The 23,940-nt window shown below is 41.0% G+C and overlaps 1 protein-coding gene across 1 annotated transcript; it reads left to right on the top strand.

The window, feature by feature from the left end:
* Nucleotides 1-16,511: 16,511 nt before the first annotated feature.
* Nucleotides 16,512-18,596, top strand: LOC308307690 (zinc finger BED domain-containing protein 4; the record flags this gene model as incomplete). The annotated part of the gene is made up of 2 exons (XM_080752956.1): nt 16,512-18,118; nt 18,263-18,596. 2 exons carry the CDS (start codon nt 16,512-16,514, stop codon nt 18,594-18,596), a joined length of 1,941 nt encoding a protein of 646 aa, XP_080609082.1.
* Nucleotides 18,597-23,940: the final 5,344 nt, after the last annotated feature.

Here is a 23,940-nt window from a genome sequence, read left to right as displayed (position 1 = left end):
GTGTGTGTGTGTGTGTGTGTGTGTGTGTGTGTGTGTGTGTGTGTGTGTGTGTGTGTGTGTGTGTGTGTGCGTGTGCATCCTCCACACGCGCACCGCACATGCAGATCTCGTGTGTGTGTGCGTGTACTGTACATCCCCCTCCACCCCCCTGTGTCTTGCGATAACTTGTTATGATTTGACACTTTAATAAAATTGAATTGAATTGAATGCAAATGGTTTCCTTTCATGTCTGTTTCTATAGCTGTTTTTGATCTACTCAATGCACTATTTCTCATATAGCCTAGTTTTTATATAGTTAACTACTGTATAGGGGCAAAGATCCATTTTCAGACACCATCTGTCTTCTTTCTATATGCATTGCATTGTACATGTGACAGTGTGGCCATACATTATCTGTTCACTTCAAATTGGAAATTGTGTGTATTTAACAGTTGACTCACTTTAGACTTTTATGTTGTTGAAATTATCAGTTGAGAATTGTCACTTCTGAACACAAAGCATAGTCCATGATTTGTGTAATGGGGAACGATTACATGGGCAAATATAGAACAGTCTGGTACTTTATTTATTATAATGCCTTTAAAACCCAAGAAAATGTGCCATTTCTGAATCTGCATAATTATTACCACACCAAAGATATAAGCTCATATGCATCATAGGCAGTCTTACACAACCATGTCCAACATCCAAGTTCATATCCAATCTCATATCACCACATTACACATACTTTCCATATACTGTATATCCGAGCCATGCAGTTGTCCGAGTATGCAAGTGCACGAACAGGCCTAAAGCATAAACACCACTAGCCCATTGCTGGTGGGCACAGGGTAACCAGACTGTTATTGTACGATTAATTGTTTCTAGGGTAACTTCTGACGTTGTGTGGGTCTATTGGGGTTTCAATTATTATGTCATCATGATGAAACCAAAATGAACTAATGGGTCATGGGGATTTCCGTCAATCCTGTCATGACGTGTCTGTCCGCTGTCTGACCGTCCGTCTGCATGCTGACCACTGATACTAAACAGTGTCACCAATTTGGAGATGACATCACAGCCTGGCCTGGACACAGAACACATATGGGTATACAACGGGTATTGCACAACTGGACATAGATTGTAACTATTCTGCCCAACAGGCAGCGGTCTGGGTTCTCCAACATTACTTCTGAGACTCCTACATTCAGTCCCTCATCACACCCCCGGGCACAGGACTAGTAACATATAAAACCAGCATCTTCACTTCTACAAACACTGGTTAAATGTATTACAAGTAGGAACCAACCTTCAATTTCCCAGAATTGCATCTTTGTAGTTATTACAGTATAATAAACATTGTCAGCAGAACTTATGTGAAATGGGGCCAACGTGGGGTAACATGTCATTAGGTCGACTCCCTTTGGTCCGACCACCTAAACCTCACCTTAACCCTAACCCTAACCTCAATAAAACTAGCAGATGTGACTTATACTTTATTACAGTGCAGCAGTAACAGCCTATCTGACTTTTTATCCTTTTTGAGCAGTGCTACCGCCCCTAAGTCTGGCTTTCTGTGTATGTTTAGCCCCTTTTCCACAGACCCCACTCCACACCACACTGCCCACTTGTGCCAGGTTTTCCACTACAAGGACCTGGGTAGAGTGGTGTGAAAGTGGTACTAAACATGGTACTAAAAAGTATCCAGTCTAGAGTAGGTCTGAGCTAGGCCAAACAGGGCCAAACACTTCATAATGACTGATCACTCACTGACTTTTCATTTAGACCACCAGGATATAGTTGTAACACATGATAATAGATTCTATTGTGTTATAACCACTATTATAATCTATTACAGTGTATTATAATTATCATAGTAATACATTAATACTTTATTGTGTATTATAATCACAGTTATAACACATTATAGTGTATTATAATTTAGGATAGTTGTAATACAAATGTATATTGTATAATAATCACAGTTAAAAGGGTCAATTTGTTTCTTACCGATAGGGGTACTTTTGTGTAATGGAAAATGTAGATATTTTTATGTGGTGCGGTGTGGTGTGGTGTAGTGTGGTGTGGTGTGGAGCTAAAGCTGCAGTCGAAAATGGGCTTTAGTGTCGGTATGAGCACATTACTCGATGTATGGCGATAGCTGACATCACAGACAGATATGCAGGTGTCGTGTTTGATACCACCGCTCACTTCGTACCGGGAACTGCCCATAAGTCTGAAAGGTCATTAGTCCTACATTTGTTAGGGTTAGTGTTAGGTTAGGTTAGGTTTAGGGTTATGTTTAGGGTTAGGGTTAGGGTTAGGTTTAGGGCTAGGGTTAGGGTTATGTTTAGGGTTAGGGTTAGGGTTAGAATTCACACCGTTGCGATTTTATCATTTATATACCAATTAAGCTTCATTCATTACACACTGTCATTTAACAAAGTATGACAAATCAGGATTAATGGAGTAAATATGCAAACAGCCTACGCTCTATAGTAGCCTGCCATGTCTACCTGTCCTTGACCAAGGAATGTTCCTTTTGTGGGTGTTAGCATCGCATGCAGAATATCCAGGTTCATATTCATTACTTTCATCTGTAGAGTTACAAAACCCTATCATTAATTATCATGAACTGTGCAAAGATAGTGAGTAGGATTAGGCAGGTGATCTTTTGCAATGTGTGTAAATCATTCTGCAGAGTTTTGCCAAGGAACATTGTGAAAGAGTACATTGTGGAGCCGACTGTGCAAGCATATTTCATATTTCCAGCATATGTTGTGGTGTTCCACTATATAGCATACTGTGATTCTTATTGCTTGACTAGTGGTTGTAAAGCAACTCAAGTTGTGTAATATGAAACGGTTGCCTGAACAGAGCAAGTATTGCCCCATTGTCATTTAATGAATATTTTCATCTGTTCAGTCTCCTATAGGTTACAGTAACAAACACAATATTTTAATAAGCTGCCCTGTACTCTTTTTTTTAAACAATATTTTTATTTGTACATTTTTTGTTACATGTATATTATAGACAATGTACAACAACACGTACACATTTACACACATATCTCCTCTGTATGAATATTACAGGAAATGTACATGCAGAGCCCAGTGTCTTATCCAAACTGCAAGAGATAACCTAGGAACTTTTGGAGCTGCCTTAGAAATCCCACCCTAAAAGGTCTTATCTTCCTGGTTTACCATGCCACCACAACCCTCCAACCCGGCCTTCCTATTTCATTCTGTTTATTAGCAGAAATGCAAGTATGCAAGGCTATGGCTGAGTCGCAATACTGTGGCTCCAACACCAGGCACATGAAAATCCAGCAATGTAGTATGCATTAAGTGTTGCATGTTTCTGATTACAGACCATAATATAATGCATAAGGACTCGTTGAGTGAAAAGTAAAGAAAACATGTTTTTATGCAAGAACACCATGTCATGCTTCTGTTTACGCCTTCTGTCTACATGCTTTTCTAGTGTAATTGTTATAAACCGATTATAAAGATTACCCAATAAGCCAATGCAGAATCATATTTTAATGTTTTCAACACTAATTAAACACAAATTATAGAAATGCATTTTCTATTGTAACTTAATGGTCATTGTAACAGAAATATAACTTCAGATCAGAAGCAACTGTCATTACAATTTTAAACCAGTTATAGTTTAATACATTTTTAGTCAGACGCATGCATAAATTCAATGTCCAGAGGTTTGTATTTGAGTTGGATATACCAATCCATTTATTACATATATCCATAACATACAGTACAACTCACTCTTCAATCATTGCTGTATTGTCAGCAATACCATCTACAAGTAAAAGGCAAGTGAAATTCATTGTGCGCTAAAAACTCTAACAGCAGCTACTGTATGTACAGTGTTAATAATACCACATTCAAATCTGTGTTAAAATAAATAAATAAATAAGCTGCTTAAATATTCTATATCAGTGGTTCTCAAAGTGGTTATCAGGGACTCTCTAGTCCAGGGGTTTTCAAAGTGGGTGACGGGGCACCCTGGGGTGTTGCAACGGCAGTCGCGGGGTGCCGCAAGCTACAGTAATTTGATAATATTTGGAATTTATTTGGACACTTGAATTTTTTTTTAATCATTTTAAACACAAGTGGCTATTATCTCAACGTTTTCCTCGCAAGTCGCAACATAATCACAAAAATATCATTACTGTCAGGCAGAAACCTCTGTTGCACAAAACTAGTGAAAACAGCCGATCTACAAGCACACAACGCCTCGCATTGTGTGCTTGTAGATCTTAAGTGCTTGTGTGATTGTAGATCTGCTGTTTTCACTAGTTTAGGACATTTTATAGATGATAAATACAAAAGGAACAGTTTTGGACATACAAGGTTTCCACCTTATAATGTAGGGGTGCCTTGGATTAAAAAATATATTTATAGGGTGCCCGGAGACAAAAAGGTTTGGGAACTCCTGCTCTAGCCTAGGTTCTCTAGCCTATGGGGGTCTAAATTGACCGTGACGAGTCTGTAACTTTGACAGCGTACAAATGGAACCAAATGGACCCGTGGGGAATTTCAAAATTTGAGAATCACTGGTCTATATTAAGATCTTAACTACCTGAACAGTGCAAAGCTCAAGTTCAAACTGGAACATTTTGCAAAATGCAAATTTGTGCAAAATGCCAAACATAAGCCAAAGACAAATTCCCACACAGTCTGGGCCTGGCCATATCCACAACTTTCCAACGTCCCATCGTGCATTGCGCAGAAGGCGAGCGGCATTTCCGGCGTCGCAGCCGAGTGTGATCAAGCTCACAACGGTTGCATCTGCGACGTGACGTGAGCTTGTATGTCTGCTGTTAAACGGAAGTGTCCCGCAGATAATGCTACAGTAAAGTCTTGCGGAAACAGGTGGATAGGGTTCAATGTTTGTTCATTTGTCTGATGGCAGCCAAGAAGAACTCCAGAGTCTGTTAGAGCGGCTGTTACTGCTTGCCTCTCAGCGACTGTGATCCGTTCAGCCATTGCCATGGCCTCTTGTATATTCCCTGGAGGGAGGGAAGCTCACCTCCACTGCAGTCACCTTCTGTAGTGCCTTCTGCTGAAGAGCAGTAGATCTTGTGCCGCCTCGCCGTACGGGTGGCAGGACTGGGGTCTATTTAGATATGGTGGAGAAGACCAGAGCTTGCATGGAGATTCAGAGCACAGTGGCAGATGCATCCCAGCTAGCACAGGCGAGACGTCGGATTAGTGAGATCTTTGACGATACTTCGGCTGCCACTTCTGGTTGGTGACACTTGAATGCAGAACAAAAGATAAAGGCTGTATTAGTAACATGTCGATCAACATGAGCATGTATCAACTATTTTCACACTTTCTGCCTAAACATTAGAAATGTGCAGATATACCCTCTATACCAGGGTCTTCAATGTTTTCAGGCCAAGGACCCCTTAGTTAAGAGAGAGATGAAGCAGGGACCCCCACTACCTTATCATAGATTCCATATAGCTTCATTGTTTGACAGCACAATCGTCAGTGTATTTTTGTCAATTTGTGTTTTCAGATATTTAACCACTTGAACCGTCAATACTTAATAAACTTGACCTTTCACTCTGTACTTAGTCTGCTCCTTTTCCCCTCTACACCAAAGATCTTTGCCGAAAATAGCCGATCTACAAGCTCACAACGCCTCGCAGCATGAGGCGTTGTGAGCTTGTAGATCAGCTATTTGTGGCTAAAGTTCTTAGAATAAGGACGCTACGATACAAGTTGATATAAAAAAAGAAGAAAGATTTGGAGGACCCCCTGTAGTAACTCTGAGGACCTCCTGTTGAAGACCCCTGCTCTATACACCTAACGTTTATGTTGGTTTGTTTACTGGGGACTCCACAAAATAATTTGGGGATCCCCCTGGGGGTTCCGACCCCCAGGTTGAGAACCACTGACTTACAGTACCAGCAACAAAGCAGCATGCTAATATGCAATGTGGAAAATCACAATTTAGGTGCCCACTCGTCTAGGTGCCCACGTTCCTAGTGCCCTGCTTGAAGGCAGCAGGGATTAGAGTTCTCAAATTCTGCCCGAACCCGACCATACCCGAACCCGACCGACATTTAGGGTAGGGTTAGGGTAGGGCCTAAAATGTATGCTAATTAGTAGGGCCAGGTAGGGCCTCGGGCTCAATGAAAAAATAAAATATATTTTTTATTTTATTTTATTACTATTACTCTGTTATAGACCTGACCATACCCAACCCGACGTTTTCGGGCCGGGTAGGGCCTAAAATGTATGCTAACTAGTAGGGTAGGGCCTTGGGCCAGCCCAGTTAGGGCCCAGTTAGGGCCGGGCCTTAATTTTCAGGCCCGTTGAGAACTCTAGCAGGGACCCCCTTATCTGATGCTTCATCTCTCTCCCTCAGCTAAGGGACCCCAAGCAGGGACAGCGTGGCTGAGAGAGATGAAGCAGGGACTGCTAAGGGGTCCCTGTTTCATCTCTCTCTCTCAGCTAAGGGGTCCCTGCTTCATGTCGCTCCGCTAAGGGATCCCTGCTTCATCTCTCTCTCAGCTAAGGGGTCCCTGCTTCGTGTCGCTCCGCTAAGGGGTCCCGGCTTCATCTCTCTCTCAGCTAAGGGGTCCCTGCTTCATGTCGCTCCGCTAAGGGGTCCCTGCTTCATCTCTCTCTCAGCTAAGGGGTCAGCACAGGGTGTTTGACAGCAAAATCAGTGTATTGTCATGTAAATTTGTGTTTTCAGATATTTAACCACTTGAACTGTCAATACTTAATAAACTTCACCTTTGACTCTGTACTTGGTCTGCTCTTTTCCCCCTCTACACCAAGGCTCTTTGCCAAAAACAGCCGATTTAGGCGTTGTGAGCTTGTAGATCTGCTATTTTGGGCTAGAATTCTCAGAATATGGAGGCTAGGGTTCAAGTGGTTAATATAAAAAAGGAGTAAAAAAAGTTTCTATCACTCAAAGATTTGGAGGACCCCCAGTAGTAACTCTGGGGACCCCCTCCAGGGTTACTACTGGGGGAATTGGGGGGAATTATTGGGGGAATTACAACAATTCATGTCTCTCAGCTAAGGGGTCCCTGGCTGGGGGAGGTGTTGTTGTATTTAGCTTAGCTTTAAATTATCTTAATATGTTGTTGCAGGATAGATACAGATTACAGGCCTAACATGCTAACAATAAACCCCCATTGAGTCATTCTATATGATGGCTTTATTGTTGTATCTTACCTGAATGGCATTCATAAATCCATGACAGTGCTACGCTTCTTGCTCACTTCAACAACAATCCATTCAGGAAACAGCAGGTCGTCTTCTTCTTCTTCTTCTTCTTGACTTCCGGCAGTGTGGACGCCGCCAGGTGTATTACTGCCCTCCACTGGTCTACTGGTTATCTACCTATATCTTCCCATATAGTCCACAGCAGGTCGTCAGTCTGAGTGTATCAAAAAAGCAACTGAGTTAAGGCAGCCGAAGTTTGTGATTGGCTGTCTCCACCTTAGCCAATGTTGCTATGGCAACAGTCTCAGAGATCTGCCGCATGCCCGTCTGAAAGAGGTGGGCGGGGTCGGCCCACTGTCTTATAGCGTCTGCAATGGACGAGCTGAGCATGCCTTATGGCGTCTGGAATGAACGCGGAAGGCTACTTGACATCGTCAAGGGTCTGACGCAGGGAGGGTGAGAATCTGTCGTCATCAGACATTCAAAGTCACTGTCATCATCATCATCATCATCCATAAAGGTGATATTCTCTGCTCCACACAGATAGAGCTCTCGTGACTGCATCTGGAGTGAAGAAGACCTCCGAGGGTGGTGTCAGGAACATCGTTGGGAGGAACAGGTGTCTCACTGCAACCACCTGCAACCAAAAAAAAGAAGAAAAGAAAACACACATCAACATTTACTCTCTCCTCACTGGCCTTCCGGCATGTGCACTTAAGCCTCTGCAAATTATCTAGAATGTCGCAGCATGATTGATCTTCAACCAGCCAAAATGTTCAGGTCTACCCCTCCCTCCACTTGCTCGCAGCTGCTGCCCACACTGAGTACAAAACACTGATGCGGGCCTACCAAGCAACCAAAGTTATGGCACCCCATACCTTCAAAGCGTGATCCAACCTTACAACCCCTCCCACTTACTCAGATAATCAGTCAATCAATCAATCAATCAATCAACTTTATTGTCACAACACAATTACAGGTAACAGTGAGGTGAAACTCTTGTTTATGCAGGCTTCCATTTAAAGCTCAAAGCAATAAGAAAGCTAAGATGAGCTAACACAGGGAAGCTGACAGAACCTTTGCTAAAACACCCTGGACAACGATCCCCTTGTCCCAGTCTTTTCTCCATCTCCCAAACTGTAGAATGGACTCCCAATTGCAATTAGAACTGCAGCCTTAATCACTAGCTTCTGCCGTAATCTAAACATTTATAATAATAACTATAGCTACATAACTATCAGGGGTTGACACTAAGGTCTAAGAGGCACTTGCCCGTCGGGCAAGTACAGGTCATGTTCTACTTGCCCAAAGGTCATGTACACTTGCCCAAAAAGTAAATCATCCATTATAAAATGATAGGTAAGATTTTAATTACTACTCAATTTAACTCAATAACAATTTGTAATCATACCTCAATACCTCCAAATCCAAATACCTAGGTAGTTATGATTGCTATGGTTTCATACTTTGTCATTTTATATCTTTTTTTATGGCCACGTTCAGGTGTTTAGACAGATATCTTGTGTTGTTTATAGACGGTCGTGTCCCCTCTCAAATGAGAAATTGCCCAGTCGGGCAACCTGAATGCAAACTTCACCTGCCCCAAAGTTTCATTTACCTGCCGGGGGCAGGTGGGCAAGCCTTAGTGTCAATGCCTGACTATACTATCCTATTCACTGTAAGGCTAGTGTCTGCCTGGTTATTATTACCCTGAGAGGACTATTAGCCTACAGACTTTTAGTATTAGTATGTGAACGGTCACAGCTTGTTCGTATGTATGTATCTCTGTCACGCCTGACTGACACTGTGGTTCTATGGGTTTGTCGCTCTCTGACATCATGCTCTGATGTCACTGTCAGGGGAACCACTCTTAACATTATGGGTTTGCCGCTCTGACATCACGCTCTGGCTTCACTGTGATGTCACACTAACAGAATCCCTTTATACCCATATATGGAGTTCCCTGATGTCATCAATATTAAGCCCATATCTAACAGGACTTCATATGGGAATGCCCATATATGGAGGCCACATACCACACTAACAGAATCCATATATGGCCAAGACAGCTGTCCAAGACAGCCCATATCTGTGTGGCTGGTTCTACAGACAGGGATCTCCATGTATGGTCATAAGACCATACATGCATGGTCAGATGTCATAAGGACGAATAACTGAGTAAGCATGTTTGGGCTCTCACAGCATATCTCCATATACAGTACATGGATCTCCATATATGGGTACAAGGGGAAAATAGTTTCATGACACTACAAATCATTGGTACAAGGTCAACTAAAAGGAGACCTTAGTACGCTTTTTGGTTTAATTACACAGAAACCACTTTATGTAGCTCACATAACATTGAAAGACAGACAGAACACAGTACTTGGCATAATAGAATGCAAAGTGATGTAGCTTTCAGGTTTCTATCCATTTTTTCTTAATTGATGAGAATACATCAATGAAATATTGTCATGAGCAAATGTTCCAGTGGCCACCAATGGACCATTACAGTTCTATAACTAAACCATATAAGCACTGTCTGATGTTCCCCATTTTCAACTGTTTTTATTTGACTTGCTTTGGCAGTGTAAACGTATGTTTTCTCATGCCAATAAAGCTCCTTTGAATTGAATTGATATTCAGAATCTCTTTGTTTAAAAAGCCCTGGAGGAAAACAGCACAGGGTAGATAATTATGATAGCCCCTTTAATAATGCCCTATGCAAAGTACTGTGTTCTACTAAAGGTCTCGCACCCTCCCCCCCCCCCCAGTTCACACCTCGACAACTGTTTAACAAAGAAACTAACTATTTGCATATCAATAGACCTGTATAGCGACATTCGCGACCCCCCAAACATTGAATCACCACTGCACCACTTCTATCTGCCTGTCTTTCAATGTTATATGAGATACATAAAGTGGTTCCTGTGCAAATAAGCCAAAACGCTTACTAGGAACTCCTTTTAGTTGACCTTGTGCCAGTATGAAATTGTAGCAATCATAACATGTTAACAATAACGCCATTGACCTTGTTCTATTGTGGTGAAGATTTCACAACTAAACGTGTTTACTTTAATACATGCAGACACTCATAGATAGAAAGGCTACATACCTCAGTCATTCACATAGAGTTATGAGAAGTAGGTAATTCATGGTAATTCCTCGCGTCTGTGAAGTGAACAACATCAACAATGACCACAACCTAACGCTTAGCCTTCTGTAGTGTGAAAAACTTGCTGCCAAGTGACTATTAGCCAATCACAACGAAAACTTTCGGGAAAGACCCGCCCTTACCTGCCTCTGATTGGCCTACCAAACGTCCGTCTCAGACCCCGTCTAAGAGGAAGTGTGCTTCTATAGTTAACAACACAGCCTTCAGAATCAAAATGATTGTTTACGTCCTAAATGTAACAAAAAAACATGACATCGTTTCGAGAAAAAATAAATACTGTTATTTGTTCCAAAGCCACTGCAACATATAGCTGCTTTTTGTTTAAAAAGCATTTACAAACGTAAAGGTTGCTATAACAACATTTTCGGTCAGAGCGGATACGGAAACGTTATGTTATGTGGACGTGGTGTGAATCCGGATGCAGTAGGCGGGATCTAATCAGTGCGAGGAACCAGGAAATTAGAAATACTATTTATTGCTGGACATTTTCATAAATTAGGCATTTGCGTGCCAGCATAATTGATTTATGGACAGGCGCATCTATTATATAGATCTATTATATTTTAAACAAACGTTTACCAGATATTTACTGCTGTCAATCATGTCGAGCATGCGGAAGTAATCACGTCGGAGACGGAGCGGTCTGCCGTCTTTAGAATGAATGAATGTCTATGAGTGGACCCTGGAAGGCAGTTATTGCTGTCGCTGGCGGCCAGAGAAGGCACGCACTGCCTGCACCGGCTTCTGACTAATAGTAGCTCCGTGACGTCCCCGGTATGATAATGTGTTGATTAAACAGTCTTTGACGTAGCTCATGATACAAAGGGCAGTAGAACATAAGTGGAACTCATTCTCAATATCATTTATGTCACAATAAATACAAACCCTCTCTTCCTCCAACATACTTTTCACAAGCATAACTGCTTTTTATCATAACAAACGTTCTCAATTTTGGCTTGTGCAAGTTGTGCAATATATCCAGGGACCAATTGTTCTGATATATACTATTGTATATAACCCTAACCCTAACCCTAAGTGTTTCTTTAACCATAGAGGTGTTTACAATACTGTTATTTTGAAAACTGTCAAGTAACCCGGTTCTTAAAAGTGTATCCTCCACAGTGCCCATGCACCTCTTATTGATACATCCCAAATAAATCTTTTCTTGGCAACTCTATTGCCTTTTTTTGGACCATTTGCCCTTTAATATTTGTGTTTGAGACCCATATACCTGCCATATAGTCCATGACAGGGCAACATGTGAAATATGTCTACGGTATATTCTGAACCTGTGATACACATTTTCTACCTATTGTGGAGCTCTGGTGGTAAATGATGAATTAAAATGTGATTGTTTGTGTTTGTGGTTGTGAGTGAGTGTTTACTGGCTTGGACTCCTCATGCATAGAAGGAAGCATGAGGTCAGTCCGTTGTCTCCCCAGGTTGGCAGAGATAGCACCCATGATTACCTACATTATATAATTGACACCGGGTGAGAAAATTAGACAAAAATGGAGAACAGTACAAGTATAGTCAATAGAATTGAAATGTAGTACAGTACAAGTACAGTTAAACACCCTGCCTAAAAGGAACATCCCAAATAAGACCTTTTACAGTCTTTTTTACGTTGGAAACCCTCTGTCTTTAATTCATGGACATGATAAATAGCAAGCAAAGAAAACATTCAATAATATCACAGTTATAAAACACTATGTACAGGATAGGGGAAACAAGGGGGTGGGGAGTGCTCACTTCTGGCCTGTCTATGGGAGAAGTGATAACTACCTCCTTCTCTGGCCTCCTGAAAGGTGAGTTCTCACCTGTCTATGGGAGAAGTGATAACTACCTCCTTCTCTGGCCTCCTGAAAGGTGAGTTTTCATCTGTCTATGGGAGAAGTGATAACTACCTCCTTCTCTGGCCTCCTGAAAGGTGAGTTTTCACCTGTCTATGGGAGAAGTGATAACTACCTCCTTCTCTGGCCTCCTGAAAGGTGAGTTTTCACCTGTCTATGGGAGAAGTGATAACTACCTCCTTCTCTGGCCTCCTGAAAGGTGAGTTCTCACCTGTCTATGGGAGAAGTGATAACTACCTCCTTCTCTGGCTAATGTTATTAACATTGTTAAACTAAAATAGACTAGCCCTTACCCGTTAAAAGATATGAGCTCCGAAATGATGTGCAGTGTGTGGGTTATGGGATGTGCACTGTGCACACAGTATATGAGGATGGAAAGTAACTTTAACTGGTGCTTGCATGATAATATGTAGGAGCATCAATGTAAGAAATACCCGTTTTGTTTAATGGCTATAGAGATACTGTGTACCGATCTGCATGATTTTTGGACAACATCTGTAACAGGGCCAGACAACCCCCCCGCCCGCCCACCCGCCTGCACACACACACACACACACACACACACACACACACACACACACACACACACACACACACACACACACACACACACACACACACACACACACACACAGAGCTGGTTAAACATGTTGCCTCATGCTAGATGCAGAATAGATATGCCTCATGCTAGATGCAGAATAGATATAGATACACCATCAAAATGCTAATATACAGCATATGATTTGTGAAAGTGACAAACGGGCTTCACAGTTATGTCAGGTGTGTTCATATGTTAATGGTGATGCGATTTCAGATCAATTGCTCCAGCCACTGAGGAGAAACGCTGTGACAGACAGACACTCACTCAGACAGACACTCACTCACTCACTCAGACAGACAGACATTCGGAAAATTATATGTTAGATGATTTGAACAGATTGTTCATGATTATGATTTGGATCATACTGGTTGTTAATGAATATGATTTTATCATACATGTTGTTAATGAATAAGATTTGTTCACACAGGTTGATCTTCTAGTCCACCTCATTGATACAACACAGAATGGACGACCAGACCCCTTCAGCTTCAGCTCCACACAGCCAGGTAGGCTTCATACCTTATATTGTTCACTTTGTAAATCACTGCCTTAAAGGACAACTTTAGTTTCTGATTGATTTAATATTTTATTTGACAAAAAGGTAGGACAGTACAATTGCAGTTAAAAAAAATAAAAAATAAAACATTCAAATATCATCGCAGTTATAAAACACTATACAGTGCGTGAACAATTATTAGGCGAATGAGTATTTTGACCTTTTCATTATTTCTTTGCCCATTTTCCAACACCAAATTATATAAATTTGAATGCTTATTGAATTTACTAATTCTCAGATGGGAGGGAGGGTGTGGCCTAAAGTGATTAAAACCTATATCAGGTGTGCATAGATATTAAGCAGCTTCAAAACCTCACGTCAAATGGGACAAAAACGAGATTTAACTGACACTGAAAAGTCAAAAAATTGTAAAATGCCTTTCAGATGGATGCAACAGTCTCCAAATAGTGTTTTGATCTGTTCATGATCAGATGCTGTTCAAAGAGGTGTATTGTCTTCCCTGACTGCAAATCTCATGTTTGAGAAGGGCACAGAAACTCTCAATAGGATTTAAGTCAGGTGAGGAAGGGGCCCAGGCCCAGCTCAGTCATTGGTCATCTTTCAGGCCTTTGCTAGCTAGCCAAGCAGTAGAGTACGTTGATGCATGTGCTGGAGCATTGTCCTGCATAAAGATCATGGTCTTCTTAAATGCTGCAGACTTCTTCCTATACCACTGCTTAAAGAAAGTATCTTCCAGAAACTGGCAGTAGGATTGGGAGTTGATTTTCAGTCCATCTTCAACCCGAAAATGTTTGACTAGCTCCTCCTTAATAATAGCAGCCCATACCAGTAGGCCTACTCCACCTTGTTGGTGCTTAACTCTTTGAGCGCCAGCGCCCTCTAGGGGCCAAAGAATGCCAGCGCATCTCTCATAGGCGAGCGCTTTAGCTTCCAGGACTTCAGCTTCCAGGACCTGACGTGCTCACGTTCATGCACGGCATGGAAATGTCCCGGATGAAGATGCTAACAGAATGGCTATTCCCATTTTGTCATCTAAAAGATCATTTTTGGGCGATTTCGCCGTAAATAAACCTCGCGCCGCTTTCCTAAAACACAAAAAAGAGATATAAGCCTTTAAAGATGCGGTCTTTCATTGGCGGAGATTGGCGATTGCGTTCGCAAATTACGGCCGGCCGGGACGTTGTTAGCTTTCGGCTAGTAGCTACAAAAATCAAGCCAGGCTTCAGAAGGCCTCTTATCATTTTATTCATTTAATTAAATAAAGCCGAACTACTTCGGGATCGGCACACTCGTGTACTCATCGGAAGCGGCGCCGAACATCGGGTGAACATTGGGGAGCTCAAAAATGTATTTTAAACCATTTTTAATGGAATATATCGTCGGACAGAGTAGAACGGCTAGCTGGCTAGCGGCTAGCGAGCCAGGACCACCCACGACTCTACAAGCAGCTCGGGGTAAGTGAATTAATAAAAAAAAGATTGTATTGGATTGAAATAAAGCCGAACTAGTTCGGGATCGGCACCAGATGAGTTAAAGGACAACTTTGTTTTTTTACAACAAGGGTTCATATTTTAGATTGTAATTTGAGAAAAGAAAAAGTGAGTGATAAAATGTTTTCATTGCCTTCGTTCTATTGTTTTATCACGTTTACTGTGCTAAAATGTGGGGCATGCGTACGCATGGGGGCATGCGTACAAGTGGCTAAATATGTCTTTTTTTAGACACAATAAGCCAGCAGTTTCTTTATTGCTATTTACAGTAACACTTCTAGCCCCCATAAGTAACATCCAACCATGAAAGTTTGCGTTGTATCTTGGGAATGGGCTTATTCTGTGTAAAATGACATATTTAGCCACGTGTACGCATGCCCCCAACCACTGAAATAAGAATCTCTAAAACAATAGAAAGAAGTAAATGAAATAATTTTAACACTCATCTTTTATATTCTTTAATTACAATCTAAAATATGAACCCTTGTAAAAAACTAAAGTTGTCCTTTAACAAGAGGTGGTGCCCTGTGTCCATTAGTGATCCAACCACAGGCCCATCCATCTGGTCCATCAAGAGTCACTCTCATTTCATCTGTCCATTCAGTGGTGTTCGTGGTCTTATTCATTGGTGGTCGTGTTTCAGCCTTCTTTACCTTAGCCATGTCTCAGAGCACTTGACACCTTGTACTTCTGGAGACTCCAGGTAGTTTGCAGTTCTGGAATGTGGTTCCTGGTAGCTTCAGGTTTAATTCTTCGCAAGGCTTTTGCTGTTAATTTGCGCCTTTTCTTCTCTGTGCGTTTTTTGCGACCCTGTTGACTAAAAGTTAAAGCCTTTGCGTCATTACTACATTTAAATGGTTATTAATATGTATATATTTATTTACTCTCCAACAATTAATTAAAAAACTCTACTAGTTACATACATTGTAGATTTTGACACGTGAGCTTGTAGATCTGCCATTAAAAAAAGATTGTATACATGTGTACGATGAAAATGAAAAATATATCTATGAAAATGTGTACTAATTACTTCTAGTACCTTGATTTGATGATGCCAAGACTCAAGTGAACTTTTAATTATTTTAATACATTTGAGTACTTCTCCCACCATTTAGCTAGCTTAATATCACATACAGTAGTGTATCATAGGCTCACTATTGATAAGAAATGTGTAGTTATTTCTACTATATCAAATATAACAGTGGCCACAAAAGGTGATGTGTTTCTGGTTTAAAGCACTACTGTAGCTACTGTTGTGTTGTTTAATAGATAGGTTTTTGGTTGAAAGCACTACTGTAACTGCTTTTGTGTTGTTTAATAGCCCTCGTCATGATATGAATTATATAACATGAATTTGTACAACAGGATGCTGAAAACTAGAGATGCACCGATGTATCGGCCGCACATCGGCATCGGCGGATATTTGCCTCATTGACTGCCATCGGTGCATCGGTCAATAACGTGACGTTCACCGATGGTACTGGCCGATGTTCGTCTGTCTGTCTGACTGGCCGGCTTGCAATATTGGTGTGTTTTCTGCTGCCTAACAATCTGGCTGCAGTTCCAAATGATTATCCCTAGGTGGTGCACACACACCAAGAAGGCAGCCCTGCCACAGGTGCACATGCGCAGAACGTATCTAGCTTACACATGCGGTACATGTTTACATACGGAGAGACACAATGTCGGCTGTGTGGGAATTCTTCACTATCTCGGAAAAGGATCGCAGTTTTGCAATTTGCAATACATGTTCCAGCGAAATTTCAAGAGGGGGTAAAACCACCAAGGATTTCAACACCACAAATTTGAGGGGTCATTTGAAAAGCAGACACGTTGTCGAATACAATGACTTCCTGAAAGCTGACAAGAAAAGACAGGATGAATTGGCTGCCAAGAAACAATCCACCAGTACAGCCTCAACTCAACTCCTTCAAACAGCGTTTGAGAAAGGGAAGCCATACCCCGCGGATCATCCCAGAGCCATTGGCCTCACTAAAAAAGTTATGGAGATGATTGCATTAGACGACCAGCCCTTCTCTATTGTGGAGAATGTGGGGTTTCGAGCCTTGATGGCTTATGCGGAGCCCCGCTACACCCTGCCCAGTCGCCGTCAGTTTTCTGATGTCTGTCTCCCCGAATTATACAACATTGTAGCTGGTCACATCCATACTCTACTAGCTCGTGATGTCCCTGCCAGTGCCATCAGTTTCACCTCTGATATATATAGTGCAGACGTCTGCCCTGTGAGTATGATCAGCCTCACGGCACAGTGGATAGACACAGAGTTTAACTTGGTCAAAGTGGTGTTACATTCCCAGGAGTTCCCTGGCTCCCATACCGCAAATGCTATCGCTGCTACTTTTGAGAAAATGTTCGAAACGTGGGAAATTCCCAAGAGCAGAGTCCATGCTGTCGTGAGGGATAACGCCAGAAATATGGCGAAAGCTATGAAGGACATGGAGCTGACTAGCTTTGGTTGCATGGCACACTCTCTGCAATTAGTCGTGGGCGATGGCGTTCTAACCCAGCCTAGCGTCATGAATGTGTTGGCAATATGTCGAAAAATCGTCGGCCACTTCAAACATTCATCCCTTGCCTACGATCGCCTGGATGCTATACAGGTCAAAGCGGGGCTGAAAATGAAAAGATTCCAGCAAGATGTACCCACTCGCTGGAATAGTACATATATGATGATGAAGAGCCTCCTGGAACAAAAGCACGCACTTGCTGCTTATGCCGTTGACTTCGACCTCCCTGCAAACCTGAGTGGTCAACAATGGGGATTAATTGAAAACTTAACCACACTACTCTCCCCATTTGAACTACTGACAAAAGATATCAGCGCATCCGAGTCATCAGCTGCTGACGTGATCCCCTCGGTGACAGCTCTGCGACGCCTTTTAAGCAAGACTGCTGATACAGTTTCAGACCATGGCGTTAAAACAACAAAGGCTGCCTTATTAGATTCAGTGAACAAACGTTTCAGAGAGGAGTATGATCCCAATTTCTTAATTGCAACATTACTGGATCCCCGCTACAAGGACCGCTTCTTTGGGGAGGATGTTAAACAACGAGCTCGAGCAGCACTTGAAGCACTACTGGAGGGCACCCTGCCTGCGCTTGGCAATGAGACGCAGAGATACCCCTCTGATGATGACAACAACGGCCCATCAACAAGTGACGACCCACTTCCAAAGAGAGCACGAACAGACGAGGAACTACGGGCAGGGGCCAGTCTGCACGACATGTTTGAGGAGATTCTGCAGGAAAAGGGACCAGAATTGCCAAGGTAGGTCTATATTTTTTTTTTTATTTAATCTTAAAATGAATCGTTCTTGTTATTATGCTGCTGTTATATTGCAGACCACATTTTCATTTAATTGCTTCAGCCTACTGTAAGGATAGTGTGTGACAAAAGCCTCTGTATTCATAGGGCGGATGCGGTACAGCAGCTGGATGGTTACCTATCCGAGGCCCCCATTCAAAGAAAGAAGAAAAAAGAAGATGCTAGTGCTACCCAAGACAAAGAGCCTCCACTGACTGCACTCACATATTGGCAGAAAAACAAACAGCGTTTTCCAGCACTGGCGCAAATGGCCCGCAAATATCTGTGTGCACCATGCACAAGCGTGGACAGTGAGAGGCTTTTCAGCTCCGTGGGTAACATTTTGGATGAGAAGAGAAATAGATTGAGCTCAGACAAGGCAGAGATGCTTGTCTTTGTAAAGAAAAACATGCATCTTACGCTTCCCAATGTGAAGAAGTAGTAGAGTAGTAGCCCTAGGGATGGGATTCTTTTCTTTTTACCATTTTGTTTTGTTAAAGATTGAGGCCCATGTTAAACTCCGCCAGCCTAATATAATGGAAATACAAGGTGTAGCATAGGCTATACACAAGAAGAAACTGTGAAAGCTCTATTTTACTTTATTTATATTTAATTTATATTTCATACTTAGGCCTATTTTTATGGCTTATCTTTTCTTTTAACTTTTGTTCTTTAATTTAATTTATTTAAAAAAAATATTGGGCTGTTATAGTTATTTAATTTGTTTCAATTCTGTTTTTTCTCCCAATGTTACTGTAAGTTCACAGGTAGTTATAAGGCAGGCAGTTTTCATAGAAAGATATTTGTTGTCAGAGCCTCCTATATTGTGTTGCACAGCAGACCTAGTTCTGCGTCTTGAAACTTGAATGTATATGCCTGGTCTGACTTACTGACTAATGACCATGATACGGACATGATGCTGACATGATGCTGACTGACCAATGATCACAACTGACATGATGCTGACATGATACTGACTGACCAATGACCACAATACTGACATGATGCTGACATGATGCTGACTGACCAATGACCACAATACTGACATGATGCTGACATGATGCTGACTGACCAATGACCACAACTGACATGATGCTGACATGATACTGACTGACCAATGACCACAATACTGACATGATGCTGACATGATGCTGACTGACCAATGACCACAATACTGACATGATGCTGACTGACCAATGACCACAATACTGACACGATGTATTGATGTGTTTGTATAACCATGAATGAATATTCCTATAATCTTATTTGTGTATAATGAATACTGTGAAAGGTTTACACGTTATACATGTGAATATTAGAAGTTTATTTCTCAAAATTGATCGCTTGAGAGCTTGGGTGGCTTATAACAAACCTAGTGTAATTACAATGTCTGAGACTTGGTTGTCTAATATTATTGCTGACAACGATGTTCAGTTAGATAATTATATGCTATATAGATCAGATAGAGGCTCGAGGGCAGGAGGAGTGGCCATTTATGTCTCATCAAATTTGTCCTCTGAGCTTGTTACACCTAATGTGAAGCCTATGCACTTTGAATCCATATTTATCAAAATACGTTTCCATGATAACAAACATCTGACTATAGGAAGTGTCTACAGGCCTCCCGATGCTCCCGCTGAATCTATAAACTGTATTTTGTCCACTATTAATTCTTTAGAACACTCAAACGAAGCCCTGATTTTGGGGGACTTCAACCGGAACTACCTTGATCGATCATGCTCCAGAGAACGTAACCTTATCAACAGCGCAAATCTTACCCAACTTATAAGCGAGACAACCAGAACAGATCCTGTTCACCTGACAAAGTCTTTATTAGATTGGATACTTGTCACCCATCCTGATAGGATTGTATCATCGGGGGTTCTGTCTGACTGTTTCAGTGATCATTCTATTATCTATTGTGTTTGGAAAATTAAAATACCTCGACTACCACCAAGATATATCAAAGTAAGAAAATTAAAAAATATGAACACTGAACTTTATATTCGTGATTTGATTGAAATCAACTGGAACAGGTTTCAACTAATACCATCTGTTGAAGATGCCTGGACATTTTTCTACACTGAATTGATCAATGTTATTGACAGACATGCCCCATGGATAACAATCAAGGTCAAAGGCAGACACCTGCCTTGGATTAGTGGTGAGCTCATAAGTCTTTTTAAACAGAGAGATAGGGCTTGGACAAAATATCGCACTACAAATGATCCTGTTGATTGGGATATTTATAAACAATTAAGGAATACATGCACAACCAAAATAAGAAATGCTAAATCAAATTATTTTAAAGATTGCTTAAACAATAACTACAATAATCCCAAACAATTCTGGAACAAAATGAATAGCATATTAAATAAAGGCAATAAAAGTCCTAATCATATCAGAGTAAATAATGATTTAACTGATGATCCCTCTACAATTTGTAATGCGTTTAGCCAGCACTTCTCTTCTGTCTGCAGCTCACTACTATCAGACCCACCTTATTCTCATGCTCCTCCTAACATCCCCAGACGTGACAACTCTTTCTCCTTTAGAACAATCTATCCACGTGATGTTGAACGGGCTATTCGTGACTTGAAGTCAGGAAGTGGTGTTGGGCCAGATGGCTTGGATATGAGGTTCATTAAAATGGCACCTCATATTTTGGCATATCCTCTATCCGATTTATTTAACTTATCCTTGTCCACAGGAGAAGTCCCATCATCCTGGAAATGTGCCAGAGTCACCCCATTACATAAAGGCAGTGATCCTCACGATCTGAATAACTACAGACCCATTTCGATTATCAATAGCATAGTAAAAATATTTGAAAAATTGATCTTTAACCAATTATCCAATTACCTCAATGACTTCAATATCTTATCTCCATCCCAGTCCGGTTTCAGACCCAATTTCTCCACAATCACTACTCTTCTGAAATTTACGAACGATGTATTTTCATCATTTGGTGATAGCATGTCAACGGGTGCAATATTTATAGACCTTTCTAAGGCCTTTGATATGGTCGATCACTATCTCCTCTTGGATAAGTTATACGCTATTGGTCTTTCAAGACAAGCTTTATTATGGTTCAACTCTTATCTCCATCATAGACGTCAGTGTGTCTCATATCAGGGCTCTCAGTCAGACTTTGTCATCATGGATAAAGGCGTACCCCAAGGTTCATCATTAGGGCCACTGCTCTTCTCCATTTTTATTAATGACTTGCCTACAATTTGCTCTAACAGTCACATTCAATTATATGCTGATGACACAGTCATCTACTGCTCAAACCCAAATATCGCACAAATTCAGCAGACACTACAGGCAGACTTCAATTCTGTTCAGGAATGGTTCTATTTCAACAGACTGCTGCTGAACAGAAAAAAGTCAGTCAGTATGCTTTTCTCCCTAAGACCTGACTCCCTTTCCCTATCTTTCAAATTCTCAGATGGGACACCACTTGAGATGGTTGAGGAATTCAAATACCTGGGCCTCTGGCTTGATCCTCAGCTCTCCTTTAAGAATCATATTAATTCGACTATTCAGAAAATAAATTACAGCCTGAAAATATTATACCGCTCTATTCACTGCTTCACCCTTCAGACTAGAACAAGAATTATATCACAGCTGATTTTACCTATATTAGACTACGGAGATATAGTATATCAAAATACCACAGATACAATCCTTTACCCTCTTAATGTAACATATCACAATCTATGTAGATTTATCCTGAGATGCCCTTACAGAACGCATCATTGCTCAATGTACGAGTCCCTTAACTGGTTAAGTCCTAAATCTCGTAGACATTTTCACTGGATGCAGTTCATCTTTAAATGTATTTTCTCTAACTATCCTCCTTATTTGAAACAATATTTAGACCCATACACAGCCCCATACAACTTAAGGCATACAGTCCACCCATACTTTAAGGTACCCAGCAACACCACCCTGGTATGTGGCCGACGCGCATTTAAATTCAAAGCCCCGGCTGATTGGAATGACCTACCAAGCTATCTAAGATCAATTTCCTCCCTTAACCTGTTCAAAGAATCTCTTTTCACTCACCTTCAAACACCATGCTCATGTTTCTAATTTTGTTTTGTTTTCTGTTTTTGCCATAGTTTTCTTTTGCTGATGTGGAATACATATTAATTTCACTATTTACGGGTTGAATTGGTGGGGTGGGAGCGGCTAACCTCTGGGAGAGACCCTGTCTCGTGTGTATGCATGGATGTATTGTGTAACTGTGTTACTGTATGTAATGTAATGTCATGTAATGTATTGTTCTGTGTTTGCTCAATATGGACCCTCTCTAAAATGAGATGCTACATCTCAAGGGGTTTATCCTTCAATAAAGGTCATAATAACGATGCTGACATGATGCTGACTGACCAATGACCACAATACTGACATGATCCTGACATGATACTGACTGACCAATGACCACAATACTGACATGATGCTGACATGATGCTGACTGACCAATGACCACAATACTGACATGATGCTGACATGATGCTGACTGACCAATGACCACAATACTGACATGATAACTTACTGACCAATGACCATGATATATTACACTAGTACTGACTGACATGATGATACTTAGTTACTTACTGACCAGTGACCATGATACTGACATGATTCTGAGTGACTACTGACAGTGACAAGATACTGAGTACAGGCCATGTTATTGTTGTTTACAGTTTACTTTACACACTTCTATTTGCAACAGAGAGACAGTTAAAAAGGTTATTTAGCTGGGTGTCATAGATACCAGCAATTTGTCTGTTCTGTAACAGAAAGTTAAATAAAAATTTGTTGTTTCATGAATCTGAATTTGTGCTCATTATGGTAAGCAATAAGCATCAAAGAGTGATAAAGGGCTGAAATAATTTAAAAATTGTGCTCTTAAATATGTATTTAATGTATTTCCTGGCATAAAAGGGTGAATGAATAACATCGGCATCGGCATCGGCCATCGGCTAAAGTGTTATTTCAAACATCGACATCGGCATCGGCCAATAATTTCCATATCGGTGCATCCCTACTGAAAACGGCTCGACTTTGGGAAAAGGTGATGCAGAACAAGGTGATTTGTTTTCCTTGCTATGAATGAAACTGTTGTTACATTACTATTTATGTGGGGAAGTATAGATGAGAGCTTATGTTATCATACAAGTACATTATTTTCTGAAATATTTAAGAACAAACCTAATTTTTTGTAAGTTGGGACATGAGGTGTGAATAATTTTCATACAGGTAGTTGGGACATAATAATTTTCATTATTGTGGGGCTTCAACTTTGACATTGTTTAAGTGCCACTTACAAGTATCTCCCCATTCCATTCCATTTCTTCTTTGATGACTGCATAATTCATTGAACGTATAACATGTTTTGATGTTATGTCTCTGTTATGACATTTTGCATGAACACCCTTAAGTCTATATGGTGATCTGCTCAAAAGTTAACCCATAACCCTAACCCATGACCTTGTAGATTGTCTATTTTCACTTCCTGTTTGGTTCTGAAACAAGGCAGTTGGACCTTTGCCACGGTCACATAGTTTTATTAAAACTCACACTTTTTATAACGTTTCATCGTTAAGGTCTGATGTAGGTGTAATATACAGTATGCAGGTGTAATATAAAGTATGTAGGTATAATATACAGTATGCAGGTGTAATATAAAGTATGTAGGTATAATATACAGTATGCAGGTGTAATATATAGTATGTAGGTATAATATACAGTATGCAGGTGTAATATATAGTATG

The sequence above is a fragment of the Nannobrachium achirus genome (genome assembly GCF_963921795.1).
Source record: "Nannobrachium achirus genome assembly, chromosome: 22".
Taxonomy (NCBI): domain Eukaryota; kingdom Metazoa; phylum Chordata; class Actinopteri; order Myctophiformes; family Myctophidae; genus Nannobrachium; species Nannobrachium achirus.
This window is presented reverse-complemented; position numbering and strand designations above follow the sequence as displayed.